Here is a 12,856-nt window from a genome sequence, read left to right on the forward strand (position 1 = left end):
GAGAAAGGATTGGTTTGAGCATTTGCTTTAGAAGCAGATTGTTACAGAGTTTTCTTTGCTTTTAGCACCTACATAGTACCTAGCCGTGCAAGGGTTCTGGGATTCTGGGTATAGTCCTCAATACTGAACACTTGCTACCCATGATTTCTGTGTTGTGTAAGTCACAAACATGCTCATCTAGTTACAGAGAAGCTCAAGAAAATAGGGTTACCTCCATTTTCACATGAGGAAAATAATGAAGCTGAGAGAAAAGTCATCTTCTTTCCACAGTAACTTCGTAGTCACTGAAAACTGCAGGGTTCAAATCCAGGTCCAACTGACTCTAAACACCAGTGCTCATAGCACTAAAATATCCTGCAGTCAGTCTCAACACCACCCCCAGAATTAAAACAGCTTATTCAAAGGATATAAAATTGGTCAAGTCAAAATTTTCAGTGTACTTTCAGAATTTAATATATTTAATGAAATTGTCTTCATCAAGGATTTTGTGTCTTCTAAAAATCAAAAACCTTATTTGAATACCAATAAACTCCTTGGGTGCTTGGGCCCTGTAGTAGATGTTCATTCTTATTTATCCATAACATCTGGCAAGTGATTTGCATATATTAAACTTTTAATAAAGCCATGGTATTCTATAAATTTAAATCTCCTTCCACAGCACGTGATTACAACACCCTCAGTATGCTGTCAGGTAAAAAGAAGGTACAGCAAGATTATGTGACTTGTCTGAGGTCACACTTGTATCCTAAAAGCTTATACTGTCACTCGGGTCTCCCACCTGCCATTTTGTTACTCTTGTACCATGTGCTTATACCACCCTTTGTATGTAAATGATCACAAGTAAAATCTCATATGAGGGATTTTTTAAATGAGTGAGGATGGACTATCCATTCATGATGAATGGGTTAGTAGAAAATGAGGCTGCACTTAACTGAAAACATAGTTTTGAGAAAAACAGAAACATACAGTAGTATGTTTTTATAAATCCAAAATTTGTTGTATCTGAGTGGTTGTGTACATATTATAAAATGTTAGAAATAGTAGAAAATTCTACTTTATAAATGAGCAGAATATCCTTGTGCCCTTGGAAATCTACAGCTATGTCTGTCTTCGTTCTCTGTGATTTTGACTCCATTTGCGTAGTTCACGGTGTAGGGCTTTTATTGTGAGTGAGGACAGTGAAACAGTGCTGGCCCAGTTGTTTAAGGGGCCAGTTTCTCATTGCATACTGTCACAACTGAAGGACATTGGTGAATGACAGAAAACCTATTGCTTTTATGGGATCGTCATGGCTTACCAAATGTTAAGGGAGAGACATAGTTGCTAGAAACCGCGCATGCTTTGGAATACAGATAAGTGCCATACATTAGAAAGATTTCTTTTGAACAGTATAGAGTTGAAGGGAATAATTCAATCTTTTAACACAAATTCAACCATGTTTTTTTTTTTAATTGGAGGGTGACGTGTGAAAAAAGGAATCCAAATGCTAGCATGCTTCAGGATTCAACAGGTAGACTATTCTTGTTCCCATGGGATTTATTTATAATCTGAGGAAGCCATTTAAGTTAATCATGTTAGCATAGCTCTCATGCACTGCAATAAATACATCTAAAAGATGGACATTTGGAGGAGAAAGAATTTCTACCTTTGGATTTAAGAAATGAATTCTACCTATGAGTTATGAAATTAAGGCCCAACTTGACTGAGGAATTGAAGATTCCTTATTAAGTTGAGGACATATACTTACCTGTTTTACCAAGAAGGGGTAGGATAAAAATCCCAAATGTTATGTAATTAAGTATGCATTGTCCAGATAACATTGGTCTTCTTTGTTTTTGGTGGGGAGTGTTTTCAGTTATCCGTATGGCTGGGCAAGATTTGCAGGCTATTTGATGAATGTTTAAGTGTTCTTCCCTCTGAATATTTCCTTATATTATTCCTTTGTTTGACAAATGGTGAAGTCTTACAATTTTAGATGGTGACATTTGACTGAAGTGTTCTTACATGTGACTTTCCAAATGCTTTTACCACAATGGAATGAACCCAGAACAGGATTAATGAGCAGTCATGTGAAGAGTGAGCTCAACCTGAGTGGACTCCTTTCTATTTCATGTTTTTTATTTATAATATCTATCATCTCTGGTATTTCATATTGGATGTGTACACTGAAATGCTGAGCAAATATAGTCTGTCATGTCCAATTTTTTAAGAATAAAAACCAAAACCAAAGGCCCATCGCATAAGCCTACAAAACAAATGATCTGTGTAACAGCCACATAAGCAGGATCAGAAGAAAAGTGTGTGCTCCCTAGTTCACATAGATTCCAGAACGAGACAGAAAGCCCTTGCTTTCCACCCTCTCATCCTCTGACCCTTCATTCAGGTAGAATCCCACATTAAAATATAGCACACACACAGTGCAGACTTGACTTTAAAGATGACTACGTGTAGATTTAGACTTTGTCTGTTGGGACTACCAGATCAATTACTTTGACTTCATTGCCTGGTCAATTCAGTCCAATAACTGGCTTAAGCGATTTTCTTTTCTCCTGCTAAATTTGCCAGCTGGCTTCATTTAGTGCATAACTATTGAGCTTCCTCTGTTTCCAAGGGCTGTACTAGGCACTTTGGGGGGATACACAGGATTAGAAAGCATGCTTACAATCTGCACAGAGTCATAATACAAGACTAATTCTGAAGGCCTGGCAGGATGGGATTCGGAACTAAGGGCCCCTAATAAACAACGGGCTTTGTTGTTGTTGTTCGTTTCAGTAGAAATCACTGAATGCTGAAGCAATTGCAGAATACTGTGTGGGGAAGCCAGGAATTGATCAGAAGGGAGGGAGGAGAGTGCACCAGTGGGAGAGGGGCAGAGGAGCAGTATTAGCAAACCCTGGAGTCAGTAAAAGAACAGAATTTTTTCAAGACCAACTTTGAAATAGACTAGCCTGATACTGAGAAGATTGAGTTAAAAATTAATGAACTAGATTTTGAAAGGCCTAAGAGTTTAGGATTTTTCAAAATTCAAGCCAAGGAGTTCGGATTTTTCTTAGAGTAATGGGAAGCAACTGAAGATTTTTAAAGCAGGGAAACCATGAAATAAAGTTGAGGCTCTGTTGAGTAGAGGAGAGACGCAGCTTTCTCTTCCTTCCTGGGCCTTGGCAGCCTGTCAGCTCTCATACTCACGGCCCCTCCCACTTTTGCACTGTGGGTGCCCTCAAGGTCACTGCAGCACCATGGCGTCATCACAGTAGACCTTTACACATCCTGTGCTCAGGCGGCCAAGTGCTGACGGAGGAAGTAGCTCAAGTACACACCTTGATGCCTCTCCAGGTGAGTTTCCCAGCTTCCCCTGAACTCAGTGGCACCGTGTTCACATGCCTTTGGTTCCCTGCCTCCTGTAGTGCTTTATAGCTTATCATCCAGATCCTGCCACTCCACCGTGAAATTTACCCCCCTTTTACCATAAGAAGTTTACTGATTCCCCCAATTCAAAGGTCCTTTGCTGAGATAGAAGGCAGTCTGCAGCTAGGCCTTTCATTTGAAGCCAGTGACCTACCATTAGTGGACTCATTTTTCCTTCACTTCTGTTTAGGAGACCTCTTTGCTCAGAAGCAGCGTTCTGTTGTCCATATGATACAGGTGCTCCCATGCTTGCTTTCTGCCCCTCCCTCCCTCTCTATCTCCCCTTCCCACTAAACATTTGTCCTCTATGCAAAGACAGAGAAGTGGTAGACTTAGCAACGGGTGGTGAGTTTCTTAGATCCTCTCTAAGTGTATAGAACTCTGGTTTCTAGCTACACAGATCAGGAACTTCTCTGGACTCTACAAGTATTCTCTAACTCTTATCTCACAGAAGCCACCCCTTTCTCTTAGCACCTAGGGAGCTAGAGGAGGGTAGATAGGCCACGAAGTATACAGCAGGAATGACCCTCTCCCCATAATTTTATTCTTGCATATAAACTAGCTCTTTCCACAGCCATATCACGAAGTTTTTTTTGTTTGTTTGTTTTTTGTTTCTTGTTTTTTGTTTTTTTGGTACCAGGGATTGAGCTCAGGGCACTTAACCACTAAGCACATCCCCAGCCCTACTTTGTATTTCATTTAGAGATAGGGTCTCATTGAGTTTTGCTGAGGCTGGCTTTGAACTCTGGATCCCCCTGCCTCGGCCTCCTGAGTCACTGGGATTTCAGGCATGTGCCATCGCTTCTGGCAACATATGTATTATGTTTCAGTTACGACCCTCAGCAGTTCACAAGCTCAGAATAGTAGTGTATTACCTAGTCTACACCTACAGATTCTATCATTTTTGTATCCTCACATAAGACTTCTTATTCAACTGAATTTGACTTTTTGAGGACTTTGTATATCCCAGTTCTGTTACTTAATGTGATTGTTTTCCTTTACAACTTTATGTCCACACCACGGATAAGAGTACATCCTGTATCTTCATTCAAACCACTGTTGATATTGAATAAAACAGCTGAAGTCCCAAGTATTAACATATCACTAGACACCTCTCAGGGATGCAACTTAACTATTCATCTAAAGCTGCTGAGTTCAGTCGTGTTACCAACCCATCAATCCAATCGACCATAGTATCGTTGTGCCCTTCCAAAGGTCAGCTATCCTGAAAGACATTGCATTAATCCCCCCTTATCTGCACAGGATATGTTCCAAGTCCTCTAGTTAATGCCTAAAGAGTGGTTCCAAACCCTGTACATGCTGTTTTTTATATATACATTCCTGTGATAAAGTTTAAATTATAAATTAGGCACAGTGAGATTAAAAGCAATAGCTGATAATAAAATAGAACAATTATAACAATATGCTGAAATAAAAGTTATGTGAATGTGGACTCTCAAAATGTCTTATTGGACTGTACTCTTGTAATGCAGTGCCTATGTGAAAAGTGGATTGAGGTGAATGATGGAGGCACTGTGACTTAGCTTTCAGCTACTATGAAAGGATTATCTGAACATAAGCACTGCCACATGATGACACTGATAACCAATGTGACTACTAATGGGTAGGTAGCATATATTACATGGATGCTCTGGACAGAGGGATAATTCACATCCTGGGCAAGATGTAATAGGAAAGTGTGAGATTTCATCAAGCTGTTCAGAATGTCATGCAATTTAAAACTCATTAATTACCTTTGGAATTTTCCATTTAATATTTTTGGAAAGGGAATACAAAATAATAGATAAGCGAGGAACATAGTATACTACTGCCTTGGTTTCTCATTTAACTTCTCTGGACCTGATTTCTCATTTGTAAAGTGACTTTATCAACTATGTCCTATGGACATTCTAGGACAACTACAAAAGGTCATGAAATAGCACAAGCAAGCCTGGTTTCAGTCCTAGACCCTAGTTTCTCTGTCAAGTTCTTTTTCTTCCACATCATGCCTTTCAGATGTGGGTTGGGATGCACAAGAGATAGGCATTCCTTTTCCCTGACCGACCGCTTGTTGGGATATTGTCTGAGTAATCTTTTCCAACTCCAGCATTTTGTGATTTTTCTCAATCTTACAGAATTTTATTTGAATTTGTTCAGAATTATTCAGTTGACATACCATTTTGGTTTGTCTCAGCCTTTCAAATATAACCAGCCCATCTTTATCCAATTGATTAAAGAAAGAGAACATCATAGGATAACTAAAAATTTAGTTTTCGAGTTTTTAAACAACCTAAAATATGGATAGTAATTATTAAGCATTTTGGCCCAAGCACTACTCACCCGCATAGTACACATTTCCTTTGCTGAATTTTCAATAGTAAAGTTTAATCCAAAAAAAGAAATTGGCTAACTGCCCATCCTGCTGAACACCTCTTTCAGCCCTGCTGGGACCCAAGGGCACAAGGCTTTTGGGGGAGCAAGTATAACCCATTTATTTGTTATTCAGTTTGTGTGCACATGTATGTGCATGCGTATGTGTATGTGTGTGTGTATGTGTGTGCATTCTCTCAGCTCACATTTTTCTTTTCTTGGTAAATATCAAAGAAAGACTCCTCCCTGAATTCCTGCTTTGCATTTATCTTCATTTGGAAAACAAGATGAAAGACAGTTACATATTATCAAAGATTTAAGCTGTATAACAGTTATGAAAAAATTATCAGCAGAATTTTCTAGGATTAATTTAGCTCTTTAACAGTGATGACAATGCCTATGTTATCTTTATTTACAAATAAAAGCTCAAAGATAGGGACACTTATAAACTTGCTGAGACTATTTAGTAAACATAATCCAGCTGATGCATGAAGCACAAAGACATATAATTGGAGTAGGATGCATTAAGATGCATCTTCATATGCATATTTAAATATGAAAACTATTTAGCTAGAGAAACTATAACTGACTCATATTAACAAAACTCCTGTCCTTAACAGTTAATATCCTGATCACATGCCACATTTTACTTTAAAGTCTTAATACTTTTCACAGTGGTTTATATGTAATATGAAGTATGCTTGGAAGTAAGACTATCATTGTTACCTTTCAAGTGGGAAACGAATACGGCATCCTATCCACCAAGAACCTTGCACCCTCAGTTTGGAAGGGTTTATTTCATTGAAAACAAAGTGTTATAAGTAGCCTGGACAGTGTCATGTCATCTGTTCTTGTATAAGGAGAATTAGTATCAGTTAATTTAATTTTTACATCAGTACTAAAGAAACTGTCATCAGAGCACGCCAATTAGTAGACTGGTTCTAAAAGTACTAAGTGTGGGGTAAACAGTAGTACTAAGGCTATTTCAAACTAAGAATAAACACAAACTAAAGGTAATTTTGTCATTCTCAGTTCTTCTGAATTTCTAGATAAGAATGAACTTTGCTTCCTGTCACAGATGCAGCCTAAAATAGTCTTTTAACTTGATCTTATAAATAAATTATCACCTTTAACTTTGTTTTAGGCCAAAATTTGAAAATACCCAACTTGATATTCATTCTTGCCTTTTTTTTGAGCTTTGTGATATGTATTCAGTACTAGTTCTTGATAATTTGTTAACAAGGCATTTTTTAACACTTTGGACAGATGCGCATACTGTTTTCAATCTTCACGGTTAATTATTCGATTTTGTATTGATGCCAGAACACCCTGACTCCTAATCACTGCTCATTGTTGCAAGTCCATTATATTCTAACTGTTTGAGTGCTCCCATTGACCTTGAACTGACATTATAAGCTGTGTCTAATCTTTTCACTCTATATTTCTAATGCTTCTTTTCTTTTTTCCTTTTTTCTGATCCCTGTTTAGCATCACAATGGGGCTGCCTCTGAGCCCAGCAGCTGACTCCGCCCGCTCTGCAAGGCATGCCCTCTCTCTCATTGCCACTGCCAGACCACCCGCCTTCATCACCACTATAGCCAAAGAGGTGAGGGGAGTCCACAGTGTGCTGCAGCTTCCCATTTAGAGGAATTATCTGACACTGTAAACTGAGGATTGGTACCCGCAAATAATCCTTCCAGCTTGTTCTAAAACAAAGCAAGTTAATGATTAGTACTGAAATGAATACATGCGTGTTTGTGCATGCACTCAGAATTCCACAGCTGTGCATTCATTACTTGTGCTGTAGTATTCACTTCTGTTCTCAAAGCTAATTCACTTGCAAATATTTGACAATAGTTTTTCAATCTGAAATATAGCAGGGATATGCAAATTAAAGCCTATTAAAGGTATTCACATTTTTCAAGTGTAAGTACCTACTTGTAATCAAACTAAACTTCTTTTTTAGCACTGGTTCTCCAACTGTAAACAAAAAATGTAAGTCATAAACGTGCTAATTGTTTTTCCTATTACATGTCACAGATAAAGACTTGAATGCCGATTGATTCCCACATTCTTAGTGTTCTAACTAATTGCCCACATCTAACTGAAAAACTAGTAAAGAACAATGAACCAATTATAGGATCTTTCCTGTAGGTCTTAGTGATGGGGAGAAAAAGGAAAGGATGATAAGCTCCTAAATTTTTTTAAAGGTTTGTTCCATTTCCACATGAATAATGTGCAGACGGGGTGTCCATAGGGCATGGACTCTTTCTGAGTTATTTTTCCTGTAGCTATGATGAATTTTTAAAATATGGAATAAATACCTGAGTCTACTCTGATAACCTGAGACCCATTGGGCCTGTGTCTGCCCCACAGCAATCCTTAATAGGCATGCTGTAGGTATTTGTGATGTAAAGGTAGCTAGAAGGGAGGAAAGAAGGTCCTAATAGCAATTTGTATAGGTGATTATGAGGCAGTGGAACTATAAATTCACATCAAAAATAAATTTATGGACTACAAGTATATGTTTTTCTGAAAGTACATAGTGTTATAGTAAGGGTCCACTACATTTAAATTACACATATGTATATATTTGGAACAAAATATTTATAATGTATGTATATATAAATAGTTTTTAAAAATTTTTTGTTAGTTGTTGATGGACCTTTATTTTTATTTATTTATATACAGTGCTAAGAATTGAACTCAGTGCACGCTACCTCTGAGCTACAACCTCAGCCCAAATAAAGAGTTTTATTAGCGTTGAAAATCTTTTACAGTTTTTCCTATTCATGGAGTACACATAGGTAGTTATATTGAATAAGCTTTACATTAATCTGACAGGTCCTTATATTAATTGTGGATTCAAACTTAATTTGTACCATATACTTATGACTCTTGTTAATTGAACTGTTAGAATACCCATGCTTTGTATTCCCTCTTTTCTACTTTTGATTGGAAAGATTTTAAAATATTTTGATGTAACAGTCTACATTGATTACCTTTTAAAACCAAGTTTTCCACTTCACTTTTTATTCATAGCTTATTCAAGTAAAATATTAAGTTTTTCTCATTAATACTGCCCCCTACCCTGTCCCTGTACTCACTGCTACATGGATAGTCTAGGGTTAGTTCAGAACCTGTTAATGTTATGTCTCCTCTGGACTGGATAACTTACAATTTGTATGGGAAAAATCACCCTTGGATATGTTATTTGCTTTGTTCGTTTTGATTTCCCAATTTGATGATGAAGCACGTAAAATAGTGTCTGGGACACAGTGTTATATAAATATTATTTACCATTACTACTTGAGATCAAGGATCATATCTTATCCTTCTGGGTATTTGGGAACTACACTGTATACTTCAGTACCAAATATACTAAATCCATAAATATTCAATCTTCAGTCTTTTTTCTTAAATGTCATAGTAATATTGTACTTATATCTCAAATAGTACTCAAGAACATATTGAATTTTATTAAACAATATTTATTGAATTATTATACTGAATATTTATTTGTGATCAGAAGTATTTCCTGAAGCATCCCATGATTTGCTTTTGTGGACTTTTTTTTGTCTCTGTAGTATTAGTAAGTGAAAAATAAGTCAGAAATGCAAAACTATATTGTTATATTTACAGCATGGAAATATTTTTATAGGTACACAGACATACAGCTCTTGCAGCAAATACCCAATCACAGCAGATATGCACACTACAACCCTTGCGCGAGCTAAAGGGGAAATCTGAGAGTCATTGAAATTCTCATCGAAAAGATGCCTACAGATGTTGTGGATCTCTTGTGGAGGTAAGAACTGTCCTGTTTTAAGTGATATGACAATATCCTAAATTAAATATTCCAGCGTATTAATACACTTTGGTACCTTTGTTTCCAGAATCTCTAAAGTAAAGAGAGAAAAGATTGTGGGGGCAGGGTAGGGGAGGCGAGACAGAGAGGAGATAACTAAAATGAATTAACTTTTGTGACATTTCTAGAGGCCTTAATTAAATTTCCTCAAAAATCAAAATGAGTGCATGTCCGTTTCCCACTCACATGGAATTGGTCTGTAGTAATTTTTTTAAAGGTTACATAAATTCTCCTTGACCTTATTAAAGCAAGTTTGTATAATGTGCTTGAATGAAAGCTATCTAACTTGTACATAAACATGAGTTGACCTTCAAAGTTAATAAATCTATTCTGTTTACTTCACTGTCTTTAAATTTTTATCACAGTAAGACAAAGGATAGCTTGTAGTATATGAATGTTTAAAAGTAACTACTTTTGTTTTAAAGTAATTACTAAAATCAAACTATTTAGAATTTTCATGGGCAAATGGGGCCCTAATGTAATCTTTAACATTTTGAAAATTAAGCCCCTAAAGTTAATTTTGATCTGTTCCTTTTCCTCTAAAGGTTATGGACATCATTATGTACTGCCTGGAAGGATCTTTAGTAAAAGAAAGGTCTTCAAGAGTGTTTTCCAGCTATCTGCAGGTAATATGCCTTTGGTAGGATGCAAAATAAGTAATTTTCCAGTACAAAAATAAAATTTAGTAGGACTGTTTACAGAGGTGAATTGGAGGTCTTACCCTTAGAAGCCAATCATTAATTAATATCTGCTTACCTTCTACAATGATTTAGATAGCTTTAGACAAAAATGCAAATATAGTAGAACCAGCTATATGAAATTGGGTGGAGAAGATATTTTGCTCACACGTAATAGGTGAACGAGAGATGGCATGCCCGAATGAGTCTGTATTCTTCCATCCATTACTCCAGTGTGTTGTATCATTACAAAATAGGGTCAGGACGTTTCTGCCATTAGGGAAGAAGCTGTACTTTCAGCCCAAAAGAAATATGTCACCTTTTCACTGGTGAATTTTATTTAATATAATGGTCAATATTTACATTGTATCCGATTAATTTAGGTGTTTTCCTTATGAGAAAACAATAAAACTTTCTAAACAGTGTTAACTATGTTAAGTGTAACTCTAAGTATTACATATATTTTATGTATCATTTAATTGTTATGAAATGATTGTTTTAGTGTCAAAATGTAGTGACATTTTTTTAAGTGTGGATCTCAAAATGTTTTATAGTTTGAGACACATTTTGTTTAAATTTTTTTTACCTTCATGTAAGCAGCAGAAGCAGTATTTAAATCTGTTGAAAATAAATGTTTTTGTAGAAAACAGGACCACCTGTTACTAGTAGTTACATGACATTTTCTTTTCATAACAAGTTTATTGATACCCTTTCTTACATTTGCTAGCTGCTTTGTAGTGTAAAGTTTTGTTGCAGATGATAGTTTCCTGAGAACAGTAACATTATATGGTACCACTTTCTGTCTTGTGTATTTCTTGGTATTTCAGCAAGTGTTTGCTGAATTGATTGTACTCCATAAACCTTCCCATATATTTTTCTATGTTTGCAGTAGACCATTTTATCTAAGTCTCTTTATTTTGCAGTTTCTGACTTTTCTACCACCTAAAAGTTAAAACACAAACACAGATTTTTAAAAAAATTATGTTGTAGCATACATGTGTACAGATGAAAATTTTCTTATGATATAGATTAGACAGATTAGAATACAGTAAATTTTTTGCAATTAATTCTGGATTATGTTCTTGTTTAAAACATTTTGAAATCTTTTGTGTGATTGATTTTTAAGAATACATACAGCTGTTATTTTCCCAGTTGATTATTCTCTGAAGAAATGTCTAAGTGGAAATGTACGTTTGTCTGTCACTTAGAGGAGATGTTGAGGAACAGTTGGATTAGGGCCACCTCACTGAATGTTAACAGTGTTTCTTGTAGCAGCAGCTACTATGTAAATAAGCCTCCTGGGGTTAAGGTGAGTAAATGGCATGGTGTTTAAAGGGCCCGTCGTTCCCCTGGGCAGCCAACCTGCCTCTTCCCCAAGCGGCATCCTCATGTGCTGCATAGCCACTTTTGTTGGCTCTTGTCTGTTAATGGAGAAGGAAGGATCCTGCTGGAATGCTGCGGAGGCATGTATCTAAGCTAATGCTAAGTACATGCGTGGTTTCCAATTTGTCAGAAAGCAATTGTCTTTTGTTTATTAATTAATGACATTTATTGACTACCTACTGTGTATCACGTGCTAGCTAGGCCCCGCATAAGCAATGGTGATTCAGATGATATCTTCAAGGGCCATAGGGTCTACTAGGGAGGTAATTATATAGACGGATGGTTTTAGGTTCTGGGCTATATGCTAGAGTAGAGTATCTGCCAGGAACTGAGTTGGGCAATAAAGGAGTGCCTAACTCGGCACATGGGAAAGCTGAGAAAGTTTCATAGAGGAGAAGACAAACAAAATAATATCTGTGAGAAAGGCTATAATAAAAGCAGTTGCCAAATGGAAAAAGGGATGTGTCCTCTGAGGGAATTGGGGTGATGACTGTAGCGGGAGTGTGGTGGGTTCTGGGAAAGCTTCAGAGCAGAGTTTGATGAGGTGGATTTTGCAGAGTAGGCAGGAGTCTGTCTTCTTGGACTGCAGGGAGAACCAGACCAGCAAACGTTGGGAGACACAAAAGTGTACAGAGAGTTCAGGAAATGCCCTGTGGTAGGGCATCTAGAAGGTAGGTAGAGGATGGAAGTCAGGTTTAGTGCCCAACTATAGAACTTTGAATTTCGTACAAAGGAGCTTGATTGGTATCTGATAGATAATAAGAAGTCAGGAAAGTTTTAAACAAAAATGTATAATCCTTTTACCAAACATAGTTGACTGGATATAAGCTTGTAAAAGATCAGATTTATAACAGTAATTGTGTTAGATATTATTAAGGCTGTGAATTGAAAAACCATACAGGCCATACATTTGTTTTTAAAACCTCGGTATGGTTTTGTATCCCCCCTCCTTTTCCTTTCTTTTACCCTTTCATAAAGGCGCTGTGGGTCTTAGCTTAGACTTGTTTCTATAATACTGTATGCTGCTATTCAGTTGCTGTGGTTGAGAGATCAAAAATGGTGTTAGTGCTGTTTTTAGATGAGTGACATTTGTGAAAGTACCTGGCAGAATGCTTTTAGATGTTCAGAAAATATTAGTTTCCTGTGGGTTTCT

General features: G+C 36.8%; 1 protein-coding gene across 1 annotated transcript in view; it reads left to right on the forward strand.

Annotated features, from left to right (window-relative positions):
* The window catches only part of Wdr7 (WD repeat domain 7), a 322,806-nt gene that overhangs the window by 231,000 nt on the left and 78,950 nt on the right, over positions 1 to 12,856 (forward strand). The window contains 6 exon segments of the mRNA XM_047526338.1: positions 7,264 to 7,381; positions 9,437 to 9,479; positions 9,482 to 9,517; positions 9,520 to 9,578; positions 10,183 to 10,229; positions 10,231 to 10,269. Of these exon segments, the coding sequence (XP_047382294.1) occupies positions 7,264 to 7,381; positions 9,437 to 9,479; positions 9,482 to 9,517; positions 9,520 to 9,578; positions 10,183 to 10,229; positions 10,231 to 10,269 (342 nt within the window).

This window comes from Sciurus carolinensis, chromosome 15 (assembly GCF_902686445.1).
Source record: "Sciurus carolinensis chromosome 15, mSciCar1.2, whole genome shotgun sequence".
In the NCBI taxonomy this organism is placed as follows: Eukaryota; Metazoa; Chordata; class Mammalia; order Rodentia; family Sciuridae; genus Sciurus; species Sciurus carolinensis.